This window comes from Trichechus manatus, unplaced genomic scaffold (assembly GCF_000243295.1).
Source record: "Trichechus manatus latirostris isolate Lorelei unplaced genomic scaffold, TriManLat1.0 scaffold00037, whole genome shotgun sequence".
Lineage (NCBI taxonomy): Eukaryota > Metazoa > Chordata > Mammalia > Sirenia > Trichechidae > Trichechus > Trichechus manatus.
The window spans coordinates 19,043,600-19,071,087 of record NW_004443973.1 but is presented as its reverse complement, the minus strand read 5'-3'; the positions used below and the strand labels follow the sequence as shown (position 1 = coordinate 19,071,087).

General features: G+C 35.8%; 1 protein-coding gene across 10 annotated transcripts in view; it reads left to right on the top strand.

Annotated features, from left to right (window-relative positions):
• SCN2A (sodium voltage-gated channel alpha subunit 2) overlaps positions 1 to 27,235 on the top strand; it is a 164,208-nt gene extending 136,973 nt beyond the window's left edge. For 3 of the 10 annotated variants that reach the window (XM_004375562.1, XM_004375563.1, XM_004375564.2), the window contains 10 exons: positions 4,730 to 4,850; positions 8,354 to 8,508; positions 10,464 to 10,637; positions 12,298 to 12,420; positions 14,438 to 14,719; positions 16,508 to 16,561; positions 19,971 to 20,108; positions 20,683 to 20,787; positions 21,518 to 21,788; positions 23,554 to 27,235. In XM_004375562.1, the coding sequence (XP_004375619.1) occupies positions 4,730 to 4,850; positions 8,354 to 8,508; positions 10,464 to 10,637; positions 12,298 to 12,420; positions 14,438 to 14,719; positions 16,508 to 16,561; positions 19,971 to 20,108; positions 20,683 to 20,787; positions 21,518 to 21,788; positions 23,554 to 24,749 (2,619 nt within the window). In that variant the 3' untranslated portion in view covers positions 24,750 to 27,235. Of the gene's footprint in view, positions 1 to 4,729; positions 4,851 to 8,353; positions 8,509 to 10,463; positions 10,638 to 12,297; positions 12,421 to 14,437; positions 14,720 to 16,507; positions 16,566 to 19,970; positions 20,109 to 20,682; positions 20,788 to 21,517; positions 21,789 to 23,553 lie in introns of all 10 variants that reach the window. The other 7 variants (XM_023730608.1, XM_023730606.1, XM_004375566.2 and 4 more) reach the window with 3 other exon arrangements.
• Positions 27,236 to 27,488: the final 253 nt, after the last annotated feature.

Genomic DNA, 27,488 nt, shown 5'->3' with positions numbered 1-27,488 from the left:
TTACTCTCCACCTGAGGGAGAATATTATTTGCATTCATTGAATGTGAGAGAAGTGTCAGATAGGAGGTGTTAGAAGTGGTTAATGGTGGAATTAAAGAGTCTATGCATTGGTTCCCCCACGTGTCTACCAGTTTGTCATACTGTGGGGGCTTGCTTATTGCTGTGATGCTGGAAGCTATGCCACCAGTATTCAAATACCAGCAGGGTCACCCATGGTGAACAGGTTTCAGCTGAGCTTCCAGACTAAGATAGACTAGGAAGAAGGACCTGGCTGTCTACTTCTGAAAAAAATTAGCCAGTGAAAACGTTATGAATAGCAGCAGAACATTGTCTGATATAGTGCCAGAAGATAAGCCTCTCAGGTTGGAAGGCACTCAAAATATGACTGGGGAAGAGCTGCCTCCTCAAAGTAGAGTCGATCTTAACGACGTGGATGGAGTCAAGCTTTCGGGACTTTCATTTGCTGATGTGGCTTAACTCAACATGAGAAGAAAGAACTGCAAACATCCATTGATAATCAGAACATGGAATGCATGAAATATTATTCTAGGAAAACTGGAAATCATCAAAATTGAAATGGAACACATAAACATCGATATCCTAGGCATTAGTGAGCTGAAATAGACTGGTATTGGCCGTTTTGAATCAGACAGTCATATGGTCTACTATGCCGAGAATGACATCTTGAAGAGGAATGGTGTTGCATTCATTGTCAAAAAGAACATTACGAGATCTATCCTGAAGTACAACACTGTCAGTGATGGGATAATATACATAATCCTACAAGGAAGACCAGTTAATACAACTATTGTTCAAGTTTAGGCACCAAACACTAAGGCCAAAGATGAAGAAATTGAAGATTATTACCAACTTTTGCAGTCTGAAATTGATCAAACATGCAGTCAAGATGCACTGATAATTACTGGTGATTGGAACACAAAAGTTGGAAACAAAGAAGAAGGATCAGTATTTGGAAAATACAGCCTTGGTGATAGAGATGATGCCAGAGATCGCATGATAGAATTTTGCAAGACCAATGACTTCTTCATTGCAAATACTTTTTTCAACAACATAATTAGTGACTATACATGTGGACCTCACCAGGTGGAATACACAGGAATCAAATTGACTCCATCTTTGGAAAGAGGAGATGGAAAAGCTCAGTATCATCTGTCAGAACAATGCCAGGGGCTGACTTCAGAACAGATCATCAATTGCTCATATGCAAGTTCAAGCTGAAGTTGAAGAAAATTAGAACAAGTCCACAAGAGCCAAAATACGACCTTGAGTATACCCCACCTGAATTTAGAGACCATCTCAGGAGTAGATTTGACGCATTGAACACTAATGACTGAAGACAAGACAAGTTGTGGAATGACATCAAGGACATCATACATGAAGAAAGCAAGAGGTCATTAAAAGACAGGAAAGAAAAAAAAGACCAAAATGGATGTCAGAAGAGACTCTGAAACTTGCTCTTGAACGTAGAGTAGCTAAAGCAAAAGGAAGAATTGATGAAGTAAAAGAGCTAAACAACATTTCAAAGGGCCACTCAAGATGACAAAGTAAAGTATTATAATGACATGTCCAAAGACTTGGAGTTAGAAAACCAAAAGGAAAGAACATGCTTGGCATTTCTCAAGCTGAATGACCTGAAGAAAAAATTCAGTCCTCAAGTTGAAATAGAGAAGGATTCTGTGGGCAAAATACTGAACAACACAGGAAGCATCAAAACAAAATGGAAGGAATACACAGAGTCATCAAAAAGAATTGATTAGTGCTCAACCATTTCAGGAGGTAGCATATGATCAACAACCAGTGGTACTGAAGGAAGACGTCCAAGCTGCACTAAAGACACTGGTAAAAAAACAAGGCTCTAAGAATTGACGGAATACCAACTGAGATGTTTTAACAAATGGATGCAGCACTGGAAGTGCTCACCCATCTATGCCAGGAAATTTGGAAGAGAGCTACCTGGCCAACCAACTGGAAGAGATCCATATTTATGCCTATTCCAAAGAAAAGTGATCCAACTGAATGTGGAAATTTTCAAAGAATATCATTAATATCACATGCAAGTAAAATTTTGCATGATTCTTGCCTCCTAAGATTTCACAAGCATGTTAGGGAAACTAGAATTAATATGTCTGAAACAATGAACGTATAAACCCACATTTTAACAAAAGTAAAAATGTATGATAAATCACAGTAAAAATTATGAACAACATAGGGTTCATATTGTTAGGTGAAGATGGGGTGGGGAAAATTAGATTTGTCTGAAAAGCTTAATGAGGGGAGGAAACCTTGATTGTTGTAAAAGATAGTGAAGAAAGGAATGGTCAAGACCCGGGTCTTCTTAAAGTCATTCAAATTATTAGCAATACAGCTACCTGGAAGTAGGAGTAGTAGTTGGTGTTACAGGGATCCTTTGGGACCTTCTGAACATTTTGAACCAAGAGTCCCTGGAATATGTTGTCTAGTGACTTCTCTTAATCACTGTCAAAGTCACCAGTCACTGCCTTCATTCTGTTATGCAGTAATTTATTCATTCATCCATTCATTATTTAAGCAGTATTTCTTGAGCACCTACAACATACCCAGCACTGATCTAGGCTCTGAAACAGTCATACTCCAATGCCAGCTTGAGTATGTTGTTGTTGTTAGGTGCCATTGAGTCGGTTCCAACTCAAAGTGACCTTATAGGACAGAGTAGAACTGCCCCATAGGGTTTCCAAGGAGCGACTAGTGGATTTGAACTGCCGACCTTTTGGTTAGCAGCCGAGCTCTTAACCACTGTGTCACCAGGGCCCCACCTGAGTATGTGGAGCACCCTAAATATGGATCATCATTTTTTTCCCTTGGACCCACCACCTGCTCCTTCCCCGTTCTGTGTTTGCAGTGTAAGCCTTTTTCCTAAAAGGAATGTTTTTAATCTCTTATTGTGGGTCGTCTGTAGTTATATTAAAGTGATTAAGTTTCAGTTTTTCTCATAATCTGTTGTTTCAACATCCTGCAAATGACAAGATCAGTATTTTCAGGTTCCTTCTATATAACAGTAACATGTTAATTAGATGGATTGGAATAAGAGGATAATTTAATAATTTCTTAGTTAATTACATGCATATAAATATAGCTGTACTTGTCTAAGGAAGAGTGTAACCCAAAGACAAAGAATAGGACGTTAGAAAACATCTAAAAAATTAGAATATCTGTAATAAATCTTTTTACTTTGATATTTCATCTTAGAATAAAATGTGTTCAAATTTTAATGACAAAAATATTATGATTGTCTGTCGAGTATTATGATATACCTAATGAGTAGAAAAAGAAAACAACCTTCAAGCATCTTATATGGTCTTTGATTTAACTATTTTGGAAAAATAAAAAAAAACCTGAAACTAGTTCTAAGAAGGCAGACGTATCTGATACTTCTGCTTCTATCATTGATGGTGTTAAATTACATAAGGCAAAATCATTTTCAATCTCATATATTTCATACAAAAATATTTTTACTTCATCAGCACCACTACACTAAGTAAATATTTTCTATAAAGTAAATTATTGCCATAAAGTAAAGGCACCATCTTCCTAGAGAAGAGCATCTAGCCCTAGCCCAAATATGAGTAGAATAATTCCACTAGTGACTACAGCATCTGTTTTATAGACGCTCAACATACTTTAATGTGCATTTTAATCATGTGCTCACCTCATCCCCTTTATAAAATAGCTATTTTCAGCTCAGCCATTTCCTAATGTTATGCACTAATGGTAATAACATTGTAACAGGTCCAAGAATGCTGTGGCCCAAACTACTCTGATTTTGTGTGGCACTCACACCTGGCCCTGCATCATTTCTGCAGTATTTTAAGACCAGGTTAAAGACTGGGATCCCTTCATTTATTCTGATCCCAAGAATAATCTGACGGCTAGAGTTTATTGCATTTCAAGATTTAAAGAAGTTTCTTTCTATTGCATTTTTCTTTTGGTGATATTTGATTTAAGCTAAAGGAAAACAAAACAACAGCCAAAGATTCATTTCTGTCTGTACTAACAGGACAGGTAAGAGTGCCAAGTAACAAGTAGTTTCCAAATGCACAATGAAACAAAGGAGTGCATTGGCCAAAGAGAATGCAAACTCTCAGCTCTTGCTATAAAGCTAACAATGTGCTGCTCTTTCTGGAATTAGAAAACTATAGAACATATTTAATAACAACTGGTAGTATATGTTTTCATGTCAATGAAAAGTGGATAAATTTAGATTGTTGCTGTTTATGTGCATTGATCAAATCTTTTCTGTATTTGACATGAAAATACACTTGTGCAGCTTTCCTTGGTTGGGTCACAATTTTAGAATAAAACAAACTATACCTTTTGCAAACTAACATACAAAAATAAAGAGCATGGAGGATCATATGATTTTGGCAGCTTATGCAAGTTTTCTGCAGGATTGTATTTCAGAATCTATATGTGGGCTTAAAAATTATTTAAATTGTTAAGATTACACTTAAAAATATATATATACATATATATGTATACTGTGGTACTGTATCTAATCTTGTGACCCGCCACCTCTACCAAAGCGGATTGGCATTACATTTAAGTTATTCTTAAATTACAGATCAAGGAAATGCATACAGAAGACTTGGGGGCACACCTTATAAATTTTTATATTATAGATTAAAGAAAATATTTAAAAGTTTTTCTGTGGGATTGATTTTCTGATTTACAGAAGCTAAATGCAACTAGTTCATCTGAAGGCAGCACAGTTGATATAGGAGCTCCTGCTGAGGGAGACCAGCCTGAGGCTGAGCCTGAAGAATCCCTTGAACCTGAGGCCTGTTTTACAGAAGGTAAGTGAAGGAATGCATGTATGGTCATTAGGCTTCTCTTATCGATCCATCTATCTTTCCATCTGTCTCATCTATATCACACACATTTGCACACATCTGTATCTTTCTAACAACTGTATACTCATTTGCTTATTTGTTTTACTTTTCCTATATCAAAACAAACGCGGTTTTTATAGTAGGGTTAAAACCAAGACCATCAGAGAATGCACTGTAAGCTCTATGTTTCAAATGGGCCCGTATTCAAAACGATGCCTCATTTTGCTTTAACACTTCTTATTGCAAAAGAAACCACAATAATGATAGGACTCATAGGAAAAAGACAATTTTCAAAAGGTAAGATTTAATTTATGTAATTCCAAAAGCCAAACCCATTGCCATTGAGTCAATTCTGATTCACAGCAACCCTATAGGCCAGAGTAGTACTGCTCCATAGGGTTTCCAAGCAGTGGCTGGTGGATTCAAGCTGCCATCATTTTGGTTAGCAGTCGAACGCTTAACCGCTGCGCCACCAGGGTTCCCATTTATGTAATTAGATTCCTCTTATTTTTGAGGATCCTATTTAAGAAATGCTGCTAACTATCTGGCTTTTCTGTGGCCTTCTAGAATACCTGACAGAAAAAAAGGGCAAATTATACATATTTCTCTTAAGGAAGGAAGGAGGAGAGAGAGAGAGAGAGAAGGAAAGTCAAAGAAATAATGTACTGTTTTGTCAGATTATAATGGGTAATAATTGATAAATGTACATTTAAAACCGCCTGGGCAACAGGTATCTATACCTGTAAAGGTCAAATTTTTTTTTACTAGTTCTGAATGAGGATACTAGATAATAGATCATGAAAGACCAAAATACACTATGAGTTGGGTTATATAATAGGGGATAACATGTCATTGGAATAATCTCAAAGAATTTTCTGAAGATAAAGTTATACCATTTGAGGTATAAGTAAGTTATCTATTGTAACATTAATACTGCATATCAGACCACTCAAGATCTCTTAACATATAATAAACACTGTTTTTGCTCACAAGTCCATGGCAGGCCAGGTGATTTTGCTGATTGTGGCTGAGCTCCCTCACATGTCTGAGGCCTCAGATGAGACGACGGGGCTGCTGCAGCTCCACTCCACACTTGTCTCATCCTCCAATACACTAGCCTACAACCGTAGTCATGGTGAAGTCTAAGGAACAAGAGAGGAAGCCTATATACTAAGGACTTGTCAAGCTTCCACTTTTGTCACATTTGCTCCTGTTTAGTTCATAAAAGCAAAGTCACCTGGCCAATCCAGATTCAGTGTAAGAGGGCACTACTGATGACACAAAGAGGCATAAAAAATAGGTGCAATACCATTCTTCTTGTTGTTGGGTGCTAGCAAGTCGATTCTGACTCATAGTGACCCCATGTGACAGAGTAGAACTGCCCCATCGGGTTTTCTTGGCTGTAATCTTTATAGTAGCAGATTGTCATATGTCTTTCTCCCACAGAGCTGTCGGGTTGGTTCGAACTGCCAGCCTTTCGGTTAGCAGCCAAGAGCTTAACTGTTGTGCCACCAGGGCTCCTTAGTGCAATACTACAGGATATAAATTATTTTCACTTCTTATATAAATCATGGAGTCCTTGAGTGGTGTAAACAATTAATATGCTCAGCCGCTAACTGAAAGGTTTGGAGGGTTTACTCCACCCAGAGACACCTGGGAAGAAAGGCCTAGTGAACTACTTTAAAAAAATCAGTTATTGAAAACCCTATGGAGCACAATTCTACTTTGACAATACATGGGGTTGTCATGAATCAGAGCTGACTTGACAGAAACTGGTTTTACTGGTATCTGAGTCACTATTACAGGTACAAAATATTTCTTTAAAATTCCAGGAAGCTTCATTTTTGAATCATTTTTTAATTAAGAGCTATTTAATAATTTATACTCCGTCTTGTCCCCCAATGCAATGCCAAATAGCCATTGCTTATATAAAAGTTGACTTTTAATAATAATAATGTCCTCAAATGTTGCTATAGATGGCTCTTTGAATACAGCTAATTCTAAAAATGTTTTATTTGGGTGATGCAAGTGTACATTAAGAACATTAAAGCTGTTTTAATTTAAACTTTAAATTATTTTTAACATATGCAATTATGCAGATGTTAGAAAGCACAATTGATGTTAATAGATTCTTTCAAAGTTATTACAGAAGATTATGTTGCATACACCTATTGATTTTGGACTTAAATGTATTGGTGAAAATAACATATTTTTATATCAATTGTCAATTTCTTTAAAATTTTGGAGAGAAAGCTATTTGTTCGGCGTAAGTTATGAGGAAAGCCACTTTTTTTTTTACTATTTCCTAATGTTCTGCATTTCAGTGCACTTACTTTGTTACATTTGTTATGCAAAACAGTCAGGGGGTATATACAAAAATAAATTTATGTGGTATTAGTTATTACTCTTTTCAAGACAAATAACATGTTTTTAGGGGAAGAATATTTGCATAATAATTATAGTAATATCAACTTTTGACATTTGTTTTTTTGAAAGTTTTAAAAAATACTTAGTATGAAATATCACCAACATGATCTTATAGAAAATAATAATATATACAGATACTGACTAACTGGCTTTAACAATTTAAATATGTTTGTCATATTTGCTTCAGGCTTTTTATTTAAGAATAAAGAGACCCCTTTTGTTCCCCTCTTAACCCATTTCCTTCTCTCTCTCCCAGAGATAAACCACTCAAATTTGGCATTCATTATTCCCACTAACATTTACCATCTTTTGTTAAACAATGCTTTAACATCTCATATACTTCTTGAGAAAAAAACTAAATTTTGCCCATTTAATTTAAACAAACTAATCAGAATTCAAAATATATATATATATGAAGACGCACAGCCAGAATGCTCCTTAGAAGTGAGGATGGTGAGACTTCGTCTCATATAATTTGGACATGTTATCAGGAGGGATCAGTCCCTAGAGAAAGACATCGTGCTTGGTAAAGTAGAGGATCAGCAAAAAAGAGGAAGACCCTCAGCAGGATGGATTGACACAGTGGCTGCAACAACGGGCTCAAACATAGCAATGATTGTGAGGATGACACGCTACTGGGCAGTATTTCATTCTGTTGTACACAGGGTCACTATGAATCAGAACAGACTCAATGGCACCTAACAACGTATTTGAGTGGTTCACACTAATAGGATAAGGTTAGGATGAAAATATCATCTTTGGTGATGATTTTGTATTTAACTTCCTGTTTTTCTATTTTTTCCTGTCATATGTCTTTATAATGTAACTATTATAATAATCCCATAAAATAAAAAATAATATTTGTAGAATGAATTATTTTAAAACTGTATAGATGATTTTCATTTTTATAGCAACAAACCATCTTTAAAAACAAGCTTATTTACAATATATTTGGAAATAATGTAGATGCATCTCCCACCAACACAAATGTACGTAATCAAAGAATGATTTTCTTCTTCATTTACTCACACATATTTTAGACTGTGTACGGAAGTTCAAGTGTTGTCAGATAAGCATAGAAGAAGGCAAAGGGAAACTCTGGTGGAACCTGAGAAAAACTTGCTACAAGCTAGTGGAGCACAATTGGTTTGAAACCTTTATTGTCTTCATGATTCTGCTCAGCAGTGGGGCACTGGTAGGTGACGGGTGTCTCCTCTCCTTTACCTTTTACCCGAAACCCCTTACCTTTCCCCTCATGAACCTCATACTACTCTTTTGTAAAATAAGCTGCTTGTGGGAATGAGAGACAATATGTGTGATATGTTTAACACAGTGTGAGAGTAATTGCAACTTTTATTTCTCTGGAGTAGGCCTCAGATCATCTCAAACCCAAATCCTTATTGTTTCTTGTAATATTTAAGGAAAGCTATTTTGGCTTTCAGAGGCAGTTCCTATTAAGAATGACTATGTAGGCATGATATGGGATTATCAGCTAAATAGCTAAGTTCCATGCTGCTGGGAACTCATCTGTCTTATTCATATCGATTTGCTAATAGCAACCATAGCTAATTGCAAATAGTAGGCACTGCCTAAGTTAGTGTCTACTAACTCAGTTATGGACTAGTAGAAAAATGAAAGCATTACAAACTTAATTTATGTCTAATTTGATTTAAATGAATGGTCAGTTCCGTTAAAATACTGATTAATTATAATGAAAATGGTGTGACCTGTCTCCCCATTTGGTGATACAAATGTGGTTGTATTTTGTTTGTTTTCGGTTAGTCACTCTAGCATTCAGGGAGTTAATTTCATTAGGAGAATTATGAAATAGTATCTGGAGGCTCTAAGGCCACTTCTGATTTAACTAAGACCCCTGCATCCAGCCTTGTATGTATCCAAAGAGGATAAGCCCTGCCTTTTAATGCTGAGTAGAAAGGGGACAGTGGAGTCTCATCAGTGACTCCCACCTTGCTGCTGTAGCTCTTGGTCAAAGCTCACCAGAGCATACCACTAGGCTGGCTTCTGAAGGGATTCCAGCTTCAGCAGCAAGCTGAGCTAAAACAGCCTTTAGGCCCTTTTATTGAGCCCTGGTCACAAGCCTAGATGCCCATTTCCTCCAAAAGAGAAAATTTTCATTTGTCCTTGATCCAGGCCGCCAGGTAAAGCAGATAGTTTCCTCAAAGGAGATTGCATTAGATAAGGCCCAGGGGCTCCTACAAATAAGTTCCCCCACCCTTTTCCCAGGAGCTCTGCATGATGATGACGGAGGGAGCTTCCAGACATGTACACACACACCCAGATAGAGAGGAGAGAGATAGAACAAGGAAAGCCAGAGAAGGAGAGAGAGAGGGAGACAAAGTAGGTGATGATTATCCTTTTCCTAGGCTGAGGGGCTTACTAGCCTGACCTTTGCCTTACTAGGATACATTCCAGTGACTATGCTGAACAAAGCAGATTTGCTCCCAGGTGACTTTCTGTCTCCCGCTCCAGAGAAAAGCAGCTGGCAATGTAGAACAAAATTCTAACTCACAGAAAAAGACCAGACTTACTGGCCTGACAGTGACTGGAGAAACTCCAAGAGTATGGTCCCCAGACACGCTTTTAGCTCAGTAATGAAGTCATTCCCGAGGTTCACCCTTCAGCCAAAGGTTAGACAGGCCCATAAAACAAAATGAGACTAAAGGGGCACACCAGCCCAGGGGCAAGGACTAGAAGGCAGGAGGGGACAAGAAAGCTGGTAATAAGGAACCCAAGGTCGAGAAGGGAGAGTGTTGACATGTCGTGGGGTTGGCAACCAATGTCACAAAACAATATGTGTACTATTTAATTAGAAGCTAGTTTATTCTGTAAACATTCATCTAAACTACAATCTAAAAAAGAACAGCTGGCAGCTTCTCAAAATTTTTAAGCATTTTGGGGAACTGATACTAAAGTTTAAAAATTATTCAAATCCATTGGTTGACTGAAATAAACACCCTGGTAAAACTATGCAGATAACTATGAAGTAAAACGCAGCTATGGGAAACACTAAGCCTTCCAGCCTCAGGCACCTGATAAGAGATCTGCATCTTTTTTTATTTTTTCCCAAATAAGATATCAATTAGAGACTGCTTGTGGCAAAGAAACTCAATAGAATTTTTTCAATTACAGGCCTTTGAAGATATATATATTGAACAGCGAAAAACCATTAAGACGATGTTAGAATATGCCGACAAAGTTTTCACTTATATATTCATTCTGGAAATGCTTCTAAAGTGGGTTGCATATGGTTTTCAAATGTATTTCACCAATGCCTGGTGCTGGCTAGATTTCCTGATTGTTGATGTGAGTATTCTGCAGTTCCTTGTTTCATTCCATTGGCATGTGGTGATATATTCTAGGCCTAGCACAGTGCCTGGCACATAGTAGGCACTCAGTAAATACTGTATGGACCCAAATATCAATGATATTTTCTATTTTCCCAAAATGAAGATGCTTCAACATATTTTTTTTGAAATTTAAATGTGTACATTTTCATAGATGAAACAGTCAAATGCCATCTTGCTGTACTTATCAGTTTAGTTTATATTAAATGCAAAATCCCGTTATACAGTAATATATGAGTTCAAAAGTTTTACTTTTTTTCACTTTCACATCTCACAAAATAGCTATATTTAACTTCTTCACAGGTATCTTTGACGTTAGTATCTGTGTCATCACTAGAATCTGTTGGGAAGGGTCTGTAACACTGATGGATTATTAATTAAGGGAAATTTGAAAGGACAAAAAGCATGAGACATGGTGATGGAAACACATTGGCTGTGAACCAGTTATTTAAAGGTTTTATTAAACTACATTGGTGTTGAAATAGAGTAAGATTTCTTTACCAAATACGAATACTAACTTAAGTTCAATAAAGTTGGTCCTCTAAAGTAATTTTATAATCTTCATCCAGGTTATTTTCACATGCTGGAAAATTCTAAAACCATATTTAAAGAATAATTCAGAGATTTTACTAATTCAGATTGTGTGTGCATAAGTTAGTTTGAACAAGTCATTTTGTTTCAACAAATTTCTGTGTGCTTCACTTATTTTTCTTAGAAAATCTAATTTTCAAGTAACCATTAACACCATACTTTTAAAAGCTATAGCTTACACATGTATTTTCATTCATCTTCTTTTGAAATTCAGGTGAACTTTAGGAGAAAATAACTTTTCTTCTCTTACACAGTTTTAATGAGTTTCCTATTTATTTTCAAAGGAAGTCAGACATTTCTGTGCCGCTTATAACAGTTTTTCTTTTGCTTTTTAGCTGAAGTTTTTTTCTTTTTTATCAACTACGTTAGTCATCTATAAAAGTGACTTTGTTTTGGCAATTTCTAATTAATTATACTGAAGTTTCAAATTTTCTTTTTTTAGTTCACTTTTTCATTTGATCTAATTAATAGTTTTTTGCCATTCATAGGGAGATTTGCAAAAAAACAAAGTCCCTGTTTAGAGGCCCAAATCTCTCTGAGAGTGTTTGTGTTCAGCCTAACCAGTGGTTTTCGTGGTTTTCTTGTGCACCGTGTTTTAACTTTCCTTTCAGGTCTGCTACATAATATGAGAAATGATAAAGTTACAGGATTGGTAGATGAAGATTGCATTTCCGTGTTATTTTTATTGCTTTACTTTTAATTTTAAAAAAATTCTGTAAATAATCTTTAAAAGAGAACAATATAGCTTTCTCTTTTCCTAAATTTATGGCAGTGGTTCTCAAAGTGTTGTCCTCAGACCAGCATCATTGGCCTAACCTGGAAACTTGTTAGAAAAACATATTCTCAGGCCCCTACCCAGACCTGCTGAATCAGACCCAGCCAGTTTTCTGTGTTTTTAACAAGACCCTCCAGGTGGTTCTGTTGCTGACTAAATTTTTAGAATTACTGGTCTATTGCATAGAGCAAGGTTGAACTGTGTAGACGTTTTTGTCTCTAAATAGCAAAATTGCGTTGCTTCTTCTGTGTAGGTTTCATTGGTTAGCTTGACAGCAAATGCCTTGGGTTACTCAGAACTTGGTGCCATCAAATCCCTGAGAACACTACGAGCTCTGCGACCACTGAGAGCCTTATCCCGGTTTGAAGGAATGAGGGTAAGTCCAAATGCTTTAGAATGTTGGAATTATAATCAAAACCAGACTGTACCTTAGAAATGACAAATCCATAGAGAATTTGTAAGTGTCCTCTACATTCATGCTAATGTAGCCAATCAATCAATAATATGTATCAAATGTCTGTAATAGTTGGCACTGTTGGAGAGACACTCGTTGAATATAATGCCTGAGTGATTGTTTCTAATGAACTAGATTTTCACTCAGTGGGAAGTCTCTGTCATGCTGTGGAGGCTGTGGATCTGAATCAAGATTCGTTATGTTAATTCCAGTTATAAATGTGCAGAAAATACCACTCACTGTAATTTAAAACTACCAAGCCATTCCTCATTGTTTCTTCACTGCTCCATATGATGTGTTTTTAGCCTTTTTCAAGCCTGAATCCAGTCTTTTAGCTTTCAAACTCAGGCTGAGGTGGCTAAAAAGTAGGTCAGCTGTGGAAATCTAACAATCGTTTAGAGAGGTGGCACAAAGGAACAGGGAAGAATTTGTACTGACATTTGTCATCCCCTGGGGCACAAAACCTGAGACCACAATGCCGTCACCACCAAGGAAATTATGATGCCGTATCTTGGTGGATTCACATGTTCAAAACGGAACTTTTAGAAAATGATGCGTCTTGTGATAGTTGAAAATAGTTACTTAGGACTTTCTTTGGATATTGCAAACACAAACCAGAAATGCATGGTGTGTGTTAGGTGTCTGTATGTGTTTGTGTACATATAGTTACATAGAAAGGAATTGTTAGCTGGTAGATTCTTTTCACTTTACCTATTTGAAATCACCCTTATTTGTGGTAGTAGGTTTATTAAACAAAAGGTATCAAACTTTCAGTACTAGAATAATTTTCATATTAAGATATCAATCCACATGTTTATATATGTATGTATGTATTTATATATACCTCTGTATACCATAAAGGATTTGAGGAAGTTTTATGCATATATTTTTTACATTTATAATGGAGCCTTTATAATGGAGCCCTAGTGGTGTAGTGGTTAAGAGCTTGGCGGCTAACCAAAAGGTCAGCAGTTCAAATCCACCACCCACTTCTAGGAAACCCTATGGGGCAGTTCTGTTCTGTCCTATTGGGTCACTATGGTTCGGAACCGACTTGACAACACCTAACGACAGCAACAATTCTTTTATAATATTTATATCTGATGTGGTTTAGGTGTATGTGTACATTTGGCTAAATATTTATTTCAGGAGTAAGTAATTTAAGAAATGTACTGAAAGAGGATTCCTTAAAGTGCTCTAATTGAAAAAGCCACAAATATCAAAGCTATCAGGCAAAACCCTTGGAATCAAGTTGTAATGATATATGAAAATATAGCCGGTCATAAATAAACTTATGATTATTGTAGTGTCTCATTTTAGAATTTTATTCTGAAAGAGATTTCACAAATTAGGACTCTTAGAGTCAGGAAAGTTAAATAACTTTCCAAAGGCAAACAGCTAATATATGCCTCTGTATGTAGGGTGACCCTAGAGCGCATTTGCCTGGGAGAGTCCTGGTTTACACTTCTTCTGAGAATAATTATTATTAGTGTTCCCTTTCACTCTGAAAATTATCCCACAGGTGTTCTCTTTTACTCTCAAATGTTGGATAGTAAATCGTATAGTTTGCATGATTTAAAAAAAATGTGATGTTCACACGATATAGTTACTTCTATAATCATATCAAAATTTATATCCTTCATTATTCTTTGCATTTATAATTAGTTCCACTGTTCGATGAAAATTTGCTGTGTGTATATATTTATTCCTTAAGAAAACATTATATAAGTATAAAATTATTTTATACTCTTCTAAATTATCATTTTAAAATTCTCAATTGGCACTATCAGGATTTAATCTCTACTGAATACTCACCTTGAAGAACAGATACATTTTCGATCATTGATGCTATTCTTTTTATATTATTTAAAAATAGGCAAAAAAGATAAATATTTGTTATTGACTTTCCACATATTTTTCTTTCTCATTTCTTTGCCAGGTTGTTGTAAACGCTCTTTTAGGAGCCATTCCATCCATAATGAATGTACTTCTGGTTTGTCTAATCTTTTGGCTAATATTCAGTATCATGGGAGTGAATCTCTTTGCTGGCAAATTTTACCATTGTATTAACTATACCACTGGAGAGATGTTTGATGTAAGTGTGGTCAACAACTACAGTGAATGTAAAGCCCTTATAGAGAGCAATCAAACTGCCAGGTGGAAAAATGTGAAAGTAAACTTTGATAACGTGGGACTTGGATACCTTTCTCTGCTTCAAGTAGTAAGTAGCCACTTTAGTATTCTCTGGGACATATTATTAAAATGAGTCTAAAATTCTTCTTGCTCATTATTTGCAAAGATTTACCTTTGTCCGTAACTGAATTTACCTTACCAGAAAAGCTCCCATTTCTGCCCAGGAGCAGAAAACAATAAATTTGCTAAATCATGGTAACTTATTTACTTCCGGTTTATGCTTGAGTCCATTTTTGTTACCTGTTCAGTCAAATTCAGATTTCTCCCTCCTCTATTCTCCTTCCCTTCTCCCTAAGATGACTTAATGTTTCCTTGAATATTATCCTGGAATCAGGGGAGGCACATTTGGTCCCTGTGTGGGTACTACTTTTTCTGGCCACCACTGTCATGCAGTATGTCTTGCCTGGCCTTTGGATTTTATGTAATGGCATCTGATTATGTCCAGCATCAAATTCTATATTCTCCTTGATCCAACCAATAGCCTCTTCAAACTTGGAAGAATTCTGCCCCACTACCCATTCCCCTTAAGGGATTCAATAACTATTAGCTGTTTTCCCAGCACAAGCTGTGGTTCTTGGACCTTGTGAGGCAATCTTTGGGCGCATCTGCCTAGATCCTTCCTCAACCATTGCCAAACTATCTTTCTGAAACGTGTTAGAAAACAGGACTGTTCTACAAGATTTATAGTCTCCCATAGGTAGCCAAGCACAAGTCTTTTGTTACTGGGATTTCTATCTAGCTTCCCATTGTTTCCCCCCAACCCTGAACCTACTCTGAGTAAAGTAGAGGCAATAACACTGGGATGGGGTTGTGAAGAGGCAGAGTGGTACATTTCTGTACTCCTGCTCAGGTATAGAGAGTATGTAAACCCTAGTCACCCACCCAACCTTCACCACCACCATTGCCGAAAACCCCCACCCTCACACCCCTAACCCTGACTCCCACACCAGTTCCCATCTACCTGCTGGATGAACACTTTCACATAGGAAAATTGTTCTTTTGCAGATGAAAACCTTACTATCAAGACTATTATGTCTGATATAAATTTATAAAAACCCATTCAGCTCCTCGACTGGCCCTATTAAGCCATATCAGTGCATTTCCTTAGAGAATCCATGTAGACAATTCCCAACAATATTTGAATAGTGGAAGAAAGGCAGAGTCTGTGGTTCTAAGGAACTGAAAAAAATATACAAGATAATTGCTTCCAGGATTACTATCCTGACAGAATTGAAAACAAATGTTTAAAAGAGATAAATTACAGTTGAATATAATGTTTGTTTTCTGATAAGGAAACTGCTTCTTCATGTAGAATAATTGCCTCAAAATAGCACGTTCAACAATATTAAGGAGGTTTTCAAGAGCAAGCCATTATCACTGGTGATTGGTGGTAACACTGTTTATGTTCAGTCCTTTAGAGAAGAATAAATAAGTAGAAAATAAAGCATTAAGATCAAACAGTGCAATATAATTTTCAACTTGTTTCATGCTGATACTATATATATGAAATTAATTAAATTGTATGTTATATTCTTATAGGCACATTAAAGTCAAATGTTGATAATTGCTTTTATAATAGCGTGTTTTTTTATAGCAAATTGTGATTTAAAGACATTTAACAGTGTAATAGAAGAATATAAAGTTGAAGTCTTTTCAATGCATAGATTATAAAACATTGCCTAAAGAGTTTAAATATTAACCCCAAACTTTTCTATATACTTGTATTGAAAGAATATTGGGAAATTTGATCTAGTACTTAATTTTTTTTCTAAAATCATACTTTTGGGGAAAAATAAACAATGTGACTTTTTTGCAGGCCACTTTTAAGGGTTGGATGGATATCATGTATGCAGCTGTTGACTCACGAAATGTAAGTTTATTTGGAGAGAAAACGGTTTAATTTGATCATGTGAATGTTTCTCCACTATTGTAATTAAATGATATTGTCAGTAAAATAAAACTATGGACACTTACAGAGTACCTCTACACAGCAAAAAATTAAATAGTCAATCTTACATTATTTCTTCCAAAATTTGATTAGAATGTTTTTCTTTCCTCATTGCAAATTTTTTAACTTATCTTTTCTAGCATCTAGCACGGTACTTGGCACTTAAAAAAGTCACTGAATATATTTGCAAAATGAGACATTTTACTTTTGACTTTGATCATTCTGTTCATTTGTGCATGAGATGTCCTCGCAGGCAGTGCTCTTCATCTGTACAGATGTCCTTCAGCTTTTGATATTTGTAATATTGAGGAGCTGATTAACAGTGGAGGGAGGGGGGAACCAAGCTGAAAACAAACAAAAATCTTAATAGTGTCTCTTGGAGGTAAAATTATGTGGTAAAGGGAAGGGGCTCTCACAATCCACCTTATACATGTCAGTACTGTTGAAAATTTTTTAAAATTTCCATTAATTTCTCATTATTTCACAGTGAAGGAGGAAATCACATTTTGGGGGGGAAAAAAAAAAGATTTATTTCTGCTATACTACCAGAGAATAGGAATTAAGCCCAAAAAGTTATTTTTCCTAACACCAAGAACTAGCTTTCTGAATGAAGAATTCCTGAGTTATTTCTTTTCCATCATATGAAAAACAGAGAGCTAAAAGCCCTATATTATATCTCTGTAAGTGCTATTAGGAATCCCAGTTATGTGCTTTTTTTTTTGGAGTAATAATAATGATTTATTATTACTGATCACTAAAGGATTTTTTACATTGTCTTATGTAATCCTAAATAACAACTTTATCAAAAAAGTGATATTAACTCCATTTCACCACTAAAGCAAAGAGGCTTAGTGTTAAGTGCTAGAACATGTTCTTGAACTCTGACCACAAAGACTAGAGTTATAAATACTTTCTATAGTAGTTTCTTAGCTATTTAATTAATTCATTTAAAGTTCTCTCCACCTTCCTGATTAACAGCCTAACTGGCTCTATGATATGTAACTTAGTTTCTTCCTTAATAACTTAACAGACACTATCTGCTACATAACTTCTCAACATTCAAGCACTTTACAAAAGATCGAGTTGGCCACTAAAATTATGAAAAGTTGTTCACTCTTGTTCTCATTAGTCACCAGGGAAATGCAAATTTAAACCAAAATGAGACATCACCTACACACCTACCTACCACATTGGCAATATAAAAAGTCTGACAATATCAAGTGTTGCCAAGGATAAAGAGCACAGGAACTCTCCTACAATGCTGGTATGAAAATAAATGGATAAATATCCCTTTAAAAAAGCTTTCTATTATTTCCTTACTTAATAAAGTTGAATATATTCTATAATCCTACAAGTCCACGCTTAGCAATATACGCCACAAAAACTTTCGTACATGCACACTAGGATCTATGTACAGGAATACATACTTTTTTTTTTTCACTAACTAAAAACTAGAAAAACTCGAAAGTAGTAGAAATGGACAAGCAATGGAATATTGTACAGCAGTGAAAATGAATGAATACAGCCATATACGACAACATGGATGACTCTTAGAAATACAATGTTGAGTTAAACTAAGCACATACTATGATTTTATTTGTGTAAAGTTCAAAAACAGACAAAACTAACCTTACTGTTCAGGAATAAATGCTTAGGTGCATATATAAAGAAAAGTAAGGAAATTATTACCATAAACGTCAGGAGAGTCATTATCTCTAGCAGGAAGGTTAGAGGTTATCTTTGAGAAGATTACACCAAGGGTTTCTGAGCTTCTGGCAATGTACCGGCTTGTGGATTTCACTTTAGAACAACTTATTACATTTTATATTTATATGCTAAGTACTTTTCTGTATGTGTATTGTATTTAATAAAAAAAAGTTTAAAATGTTATATCATTGTCAATTACAGATACATATAAAAAACCAAAACCAAACCTGTTGTTGTCAAGTTGATTCCAACTCATAGCAACTCTATTGGACAGAGTAAAACTGCCCCATAGGGCTTCCGGGGAGCAGCTGGTGTATTCAGATTGCTGACCTTTTGATTAGCAGTTGAGTCTTTAACCACTGCACTGTCAGGGACATAGACACATAAAGCCTCGAATAAGAATAGGTAACTTCACAATATTTCTGACAATTTCTATTCCACTCTGTTTCATTAGGAAAAAAATAACATGTTGGTGATGATTCTCTAAATTGATTTCATGACACAGTGGGTCGTAATCTCATCTATTAATATCTGTGGTTGGTTGACTGAATTGGTTAGAAAAATGTCGTCTGAGACCTGAATCATAGATTACAGTAATGCTCAAACCAACTATCCCATCTTTTTCTAATCAAAAGTGGTCTATCCAAGAGAGACTTTCATTGTTAAAGAAATAGTGCCTACGACCTATAGACTCATTTTCAGAAATAAAAGATCTTATTTACCTATATACACACTAAATGATAATAATTCTAGCCTATTTAAAAAAAAGAAAACACTGTGTAATACATATCAAAACTTTACACCTAGCAGTTACTATTAGCAGCCACTGTTCTTAACACTTTCCATATATTAATATATTTAACCTTCACAACTACCTTGTGAGGTATACCAAAAACCAGAACAAACCCGTTGCTGTTGAGTTGATTCCGACTCATAGCGCCCTTATAGGACAGAGTAGAACTGCCCCATAGGGTTTCCAAGGAGTGCCTGGTGGATTTGAACTGCTGACCTTTTTGTTAGCAGCCAAGCTCTTAACCACTGTAACCACCAGGGCTCCTTACCGAACCAAAAACCAAACCCGTTGCCGTCGAGTTGATTCCAACTCATAGCGACCATATAGGACAGAGCAGAACTGCTCCACAGGGTTTCCAAGGAGCGGCCGGTGAATTTGAACTGCCGACCTTTTGATTAGCAGCTGAGTTCTTAACTGCTGTGCCACCAGGGCTCCCTATTATTTCCATTTTGCAGATGAGGAAACTGAGTCAGAGAAAGCAAATTACAAAAGTTTTAAGACAGAACAATGTTACTCTAACATCTATTTTGGGGAAAGAGGAAATCCTCAATTTGCATGCCCTGTTTGGATCTTCATTTACAAAGTAAAATGCATGAGTAATATTGGCGTTTATCGAGTGAACTTACTTTTTAGTTATTCAGACTTTTCTGTGGTTGTTTCATCTTCTTAAGTCAGTGAATAGTCTTACCAGGCTATTTAACAGAAGATTTTAATGTTATGAAATATTTTTATCCCCAACAATTTAGACATGGTTGAGAACTGAAAATTCACTGACATTCTTTTTACAAAGCAAGTATTTTATCTAATGGTAATCATTCCTCATATTTTTAGGTAGAATTGCAACCCAAGTATGAAGACAATCTGTACATGTATCTTTATTTTGTCATCTTTATTATTTTTGGTTCATTCTTTACTCTGAATCTCTTCATTGGTGTCATCATAGATAACTTCAACCAACAGAAAAAGAAGATAAGTATACTAAAGCTTCATCTTTGCTTTAAAAATGTGAACCGAACATGTCACACTATTTCCTTTTGGCTCCAAAATGTAACAACAAAAAGGAAAGAATATAAAATTTAGAAATTATTTTGAGAGATTAAGTCTGCTGTAATTTTTTAGGTATTTGATCCTTCAAATAGCATGTTTTGATATTTTCACTATAGAAATATAACTGACTAATATGTCATAATTGATATAGTGAATGTATGCCTCTTCTTAATTACAGGTATTAGCAATATTACTATAGAATGTAAGAGCCAGTTTTCACGATTGTTGTTGTGTGCCGTAGATTCCGACTGATGACAACCCTATAGGACAAAGTAGAACTGCCCCATAGGGTATGACAGAGTAGAACTGCCCCATAGGGTTTCCTAGGCTGTAATCTTTAAGTGAGCAGATTGCCAGGTCTTATCTCCCATGGAGCAGCTGGTGGGTTCAAACCACTGACTTTTCGGTTAATAGCTGAGTGCTTAACCATTACTATGGTGGTTGTTAGAACTAGCAAAGAACATGGTTTTAACAAGTTTTGCTTTCATTTCTTTACTTTGGAGGTCAAGACATTTTTATGACAGAAGAACAGAAGAAATACTACAATGCAATGAAAAAACTTGGTTCAAAGAAACCACAAAAACCCATCCCTCGACCTGCTGTAAGAATGACATACTTTCATCACTAGTAAAAGCTACGTTATCTATCACTTAAACAACCACTAATCTCTTGCAGGGAGTTCCCCATATAATCCTCACCTAGCTTTCCCTATGTTAACGTCTTACATAACCACAGATCACTCACCAAAACTAAGAAATTAGCTTTGGGTACAATCCCATTAAGTAAAGTACAGAACTTAATTGGATGTCACTAGTTTTTCTACTAATGTCCTTTCCCTTGAACTATAATTTTTAAAACACTTTCTTAGCTGCATCTTAAGGTGGAATTTAAGATGCTGTGGCTTTGAGGAGAAAATATAAAGACAGAAACCAGGGGGAAAAAATGACAGAAAACACCTGGAGGATTATTTGTGTATTAGTTCTTTAAAGTAGATTTTGATTAATGCCCCTTAACACATGGGATAATAAATACTTATTATAGTGGCAAATATTTATTGACTGTTATACACATAATGATGTTCTGGGCACTGATAAAATAATAGGTACTTTTTACATAGTCACTTTATAAAATATGGTATCATGAATAGTATGGATAAAACAAAATACATTTATAAAAGAGTTGGGTACTCCAACAGACAAAATTTATTCCAAGAATAGACAAACATGGTGTTTTTAACAAATTCTATATTTTAATATTGCTATGTTAAAACCAGAGAAATTAGATTTTTTTTTTTAAGTTTCTAAAAAACTTTTACATTTTTTTTGTTACAGAACAAATTCCAAGGAATGGTCTTTGATTTTGTAACCAAGCAAGTCTTTGATATCAGCATCATGATCCTCATCTGCCTCAACATGGTCACCATGATGGTGGAAACTGATGACCAGAGTCAAGAAATGACAAACATTCTATACTGGATCAACTTGGTGTTTATTGTTCTATTCACTGGAGAATGTGTGCTGAAGCTGATCTCTCTTCGCTATTACTATTTCACCATCGGATGGAATATTTTTGATTTTGTGGTAGTCATTCTGTCTATTGTAGGTAAGAACAGGTGCTTTTACTCAAATAAGGAAGTTAATGGTGAAAATTTGTGTTTTAAACTTTGGAGGTGTTTTCCTTTCATCTTTCTCATTTATCCTAGACTAAAAACAAAAACAAAAACAGTCTAGTAGTTTATTCTTCACTTTGTCACTTCTTTTATTGCATGCTGTGCATGAAATGATGTGTAAAAAAAAATTTTTTTGACTTTCATTTATCATCTTGTCTCATTTCAGAAGACAATAAATGCAGTTTTGGCATAATCTTCACTCAGCCATAATTTTGTAATATAGACAGACAAAAAACAAAACAAAACAAAAAAATCCATTGCTGTCGAGTCGATTCCAACTCTTAGCGACCCTATAGAACAGAGTAGAACTGCCCCATAGGGTTTCCAAGGAGCAGCTGGTGGATTCAAAATGCAGACCTTTTGGTTAAGAGCCAAACTCTTAACCACTACGCCACCAAATATAGACAAGTATATTTCCAAATGTATTTCCAAATATAGACAAGTACCCCTTTAATTAAAGAATTCACACACAGGTACACACATAAATCATTAGAAGTAGTTAAATAATCCATAAATATGATCTCTTTGATAATTGGAATAGTATGTATGTGTGTTTATATACATAATCATACACATATAAGCGTCATTATTTTCTTTGGGTTCGGATAGTGTTCTATGGTTTCTAATTTTTTTTTTCGGAAATAGACATTTTATCCAAAAAGGTTCATTATCATCAGCACGTAATTATTAAGCATTTATGTATAGGACATTGTACTAGTGCTAGAAGTAAAGATAAGGAGATTGAAGACAGGATTCTGCCTATCTGAGCAAAGAATATATACAAAGAGAGAAAAATAGTATACCACTCTTTATACCTTAAAGTTAATTTCTCGGGTAGGACAGTGCATTTTAATAACGTGCTGTGCTATTGGATCCTCAGAAGAGTGCTGTGAGATAGTCTTATACCAATTAAGAGATGACACTCAGGAGTCATACAGAGTTACTAACTCTCTGACCTAGGACAAGTTATCTCACCTCTTCAATCCCTGGTTTTCCAAGTAATATTTCTGCAAATTATTGTGAGGATTAAATGAGATTATGCCAGTAAATACACTGAGCACTGTGCTTAGTATGAAGAAAAGACTCAGTAAATATTGAATATAACCAAAAAAAGAGGAAGAAGGTACTCCACCATTTAGTGATGCATAAAGTCAAGAGCCAGAATTTATTCCCAAGTATGTCCATCTCCAAAGCCTGTATTCTTCCCACTACATCATTCTGCATTCCCCCCTCCCAAAAAATAGGATTACAAAAACCTCAGAAGAATAAGAACCCTCATATTCTTGATGCAGTATCACATGCCTTATCAATTAGGTCTTATGCAATTACTAGGACTAGAATTTTGGAAATATAAATCCATTTTTATGCTTGACTGCTATTTGTGAATGAAAGAATTCCTCCAGTGTGGACATTTTTAGGCCTTCAGTGGTTAAGTATTTCTATTTGATAGATGCTCTTTTCCTTGAACTAGAAAAGATGACCATTATTACCTTCAGTTACTGTAAAGTTAATGTTTTTGCACCAAATATAGCAGTTTAATTTTGCCGAACAAATATTTCAGCACACACACACATATATGTAATTCTCATGTCCACATTTTGTAAAAGTAATTAGTGCTTATCTTAGTAATATAAAATTTCTCACTTGCTGCTATTAAATATAACACTATTTTTGTTGTTGTTTATTGGTTTTCCACAGGTATGTTTCTGGCTGAACTGATAGAAAAATATTTTGTGTCCCCTACCCTGTTCCGAGTGATCCGTCTTGCCAGGATTGGCCGAATCCTGCGTCTGATCAAAGGGGCAAAGGGGATCCGCACGCTGCTCTTTGCTTTGATGATGTCCCTCCCTGCGTTGTTTAACATTGGCCTCCTGCTCTTCCTGGTCATGTTCATCTACGCCATCTTTGGAATGTCCAACTTTGCCTATGTTAAGAGGGAAGTTGGAATCGATGACATGTTCAACTTTGAAACGTTTGGCAACAGCATGATCTGCCTGTTCCAAATTACCACCTCTGCTGGCTGGGATGGATTGTTGGCACCTATTCTTAATAGTGGACCTCCAGACTGTGACCCTGAAAAAGACCACCCTGGAAGCTCAGTTAAGGGAGACTGTGGTAACCCATCTGTTGGGATTTTCTTCTTTGTCAGCTACATCATCATATCATTCCTGGTTGTGGTGAACATGTACATCGCTGTCATCCTGGAGAACTTCAGTGTTGCTACTGAGGAAAGTGCAGAGCCCCTGAGTGAGGATGACTTTGAGATGTTCTATGAGGTTTGGGAAAAGTTTGATCCTGATGCGACCCAGTTTATCGAGTTCTCCAAGCTCTCTGATTTTGCAGCTGCCCTGGATCCTCCTCTTCTCATAGCAAAGCCAAACAAAGTCCAGCTCATTGCCATGGATCTGCCCATGGTCAGTGGTGACCGGATCCACTGCCTCGACATTTTATTTGCCTTTACAAAGCGCGTTTTGGGTGAGAGTGGAGAGATGGATGCCCTTCGAATACAGATGGAAGAACGATTCATGGCATCGAATCCCTCCAAAGTGTCTTATGAGCCCATTACAACCACTTTGAAACGCAAACAAGAGGAGGTGTCTGCTATCGTTATCCAGAGGGCTTATAGACGCTACCTCTTGAAGCAGAAAGTTAAAAAGGTTTCATGTATATATAAGAAAGACAAAGGCAAAGAAGGTGATGGAACACCTATCAAAGAAGATACCCTCATTGATAAACTAAATGAGAATTCAACACCAGAGAAAACCGATGTGACACCTTCCACCACTTCTCCACCTTCGTATGACAGTGTGACAAAGCCAGAAAAAGAAAAATTTGAAAAAGACAAATCTGAAAAGGAAGACAAAGGGAAAGATATCAGGGAAAGTAAAAAGTAAAAAGAAACAAGAAATATTTCATTTTGCGATCAATTGTTTACAGCCTGTGATGGTGATGTATTTGTGTCAACAGGACTCCCACAGGAGGTCTATGCCAAACTGACTGTTTTTACAAATGTATACTTAAGGTCAGTGCCTATAACAAGACAGGGGCCTCTGGTCAGCAAACTTGGACTCCACAAACCAGAGAAATAGCATTGACAGGAGGTTTCTGTTTTCACAACCAGCTGACGCTGCTGAAGAGCAGAGACGTAATGGCTACTCAGACTATAGGAACCGATTTAAACGGGGGAGGGAAGTTAAATTTTTATGTAAATTCAACATGTGACACTTGATAACAGTCATTGTAACCACTGTTTATGATTTAACTGCCACATTTGCCATATTTCTACAAAATGTGTGCTGTGAATTTGTCACCTTTTATTTTTTATTTCACAGGTTGTTTACTATTATATGTGACTATTTTTGTAAATGGGTTTCTGTTTGGGGTGAGGGATTAAAGGGAGGGAATTCTACACTTCTCTGTTGTATAACTGGATGTATTTTAAATGAAGGCATGCTGCACTTCTTGCTCACACATAAAAAAAAATCACATCACAAAAGGAAAGAGTTTACTTCTTGTTTCAGGATGTTTTTAGATTTTCGAGGTGCTTAAATAGCTATTCATATTTTTAAGGTGTCTCATTGAGAAAAATTTTAATGTGCCTGTACATGTTCTGTAGAGTTTACAACATTAAAGAGTTGTTTTATTTTTACATAATCCATTATATGTACATGTATATATGTATATATGTGTGTGTGTGTGTATATACATATATATGTATACACATATGCACAAACACAGATACCCACATAGCATTACCTAGTCATTCTGAGTCCCGGCAGCATGAATTTAACACTTTTGATAAGTGTCCTTTGGCATAAAATAAAAATATCCTATCAGTCCTTTCTAAGAAACTGAATTGACCAAAAATCATCCCCACCACCACTTTATAAAGTTGATTCTGTTTTTTCCTGCAGTATTGTTTAGCCATCTTCTGCTCTTGGTAAGGTTGACATAGTATATGTCAATTAAAAAAAAAAAAAGTCTGCTTTGTAAATAGTAATTTAGCCAGTGGTGCATGTTTGAGCAAACAAGAATGATGACTTAAGCACAGTATTTATTGCATCAAATATGTACCACAGTAAGTATAGTTTGCAAGCTTTCAACAGGTAATATGATGTAACTGGTTCCATTATAGTTTGAAGCTATCACTGCTGCATGTTTATCTTGCCTATGCTGCTGTATTCCTTCCGCCGTTCACAAGTCTAATATGGGAAGCCATATGTCAGTGGTAAAGTGAAACAAGTTGTTCAACTAAGACCTCATTCTTCATGTCATTAAGCAATAGGTTGCAGCAATCAATGAAGAGCTTCCTGCTTTTTATTCTTCCAATTTTAATTGAACACTCTGTGGTGAAGAGCCCGACTGTACAAACACGTTGCAAGCTGCTTAAATCTGTTGAAAATATATGGTTAGAGTTTTCTAAGAAAATATAAATACTGTAAAAAGTTCATTTTATTTTATTTTTCAGCCTTTTGTACATAAAATGAGAAATTAAAAGTATCTTCAGGTTGCTGTCACAGTCACTATTGTTAGTTTCTGTTCCTAGCACTTTTAAATTAAAGCACTGCACAAAATAAGAAGCAAAGACAAAGATACAGTGTAGGTTTCTGCTTTTTTATTAGTACTGTATAAACTTGCACACATTTCAATGTGAAACGAATCTCAGATTGAGTCCAGCGTTTATTTGCTTTCAAATAGTAGTACCTTATCGAAAGAGGCTTAAGGAAAGATTAGTTGATATTCTTGGTATTGCTTGGATTTGATGTTTCCACCTAGTCTTTTTTAATCAGTGAATCATCAGTCTCTTCCAGTGTTTGTTTACACAGATAGCTCTTTTTCTTACTGACCCATATGGCACTAGAACTGTACCAGATACAACATGGGATTCATGCCTTTTTCTCCCCCTCACAAAGCCAGGTAGCGGAATTGTATTACTAGTTACAGCAAAACATTTTGTGTTTTTTTCACAAGCAACATTAAATATAGATTCTTTATACTACAGCTATTGACTTGTAGTGTGTTGGTGAAATGCATGCAGGAAAATGCTATTACCGTAAAGAACGGTATACCACATTACAATCAAGCCAAAAAAATAAAGGTTTTGCTTTTGTTTTGTATTTAATTGTTCTGTCTTTGTTTCTATCTTTGAAATGCCTTCCGAAGGTAAATTTCTATCATGTAAAAATTATCAGAAATAATAAACGTAAAGAATACATGTTAAAGATTAAAATTAATCTTTTAAGTTTTTTCATGGAATGGAAATTAATGCAGAAGAGTGTACTGGATATCTAGTCTTAATATTGGCCAAAAAGCTAGATATGGCGTTGGGTAGAATAGTAGAAAGTTACATAAATTAATAAAAAATTGACTAATATTTTAAGTTGTGCATCTTTTCTCCTTCCTGTCTACCTTCCCCCCACCCACCCCCTGTTCCTTTTCAGTCCTTGCCCTGTGTATTCTTGATCTGCTTTTCCATATATTCTTCCATCCATTCCTTGGGCTCTCAGAGTATTTTTTATTCAGAATATCCTCCTTCTTTCTTGTCTGTTCACCAGATGTTTTGCTCATTACAGACTATAGACAGAGGCTCTATGTATTGGTTGTTGTTAGTAGTCATTGAGTTGATTCTGACT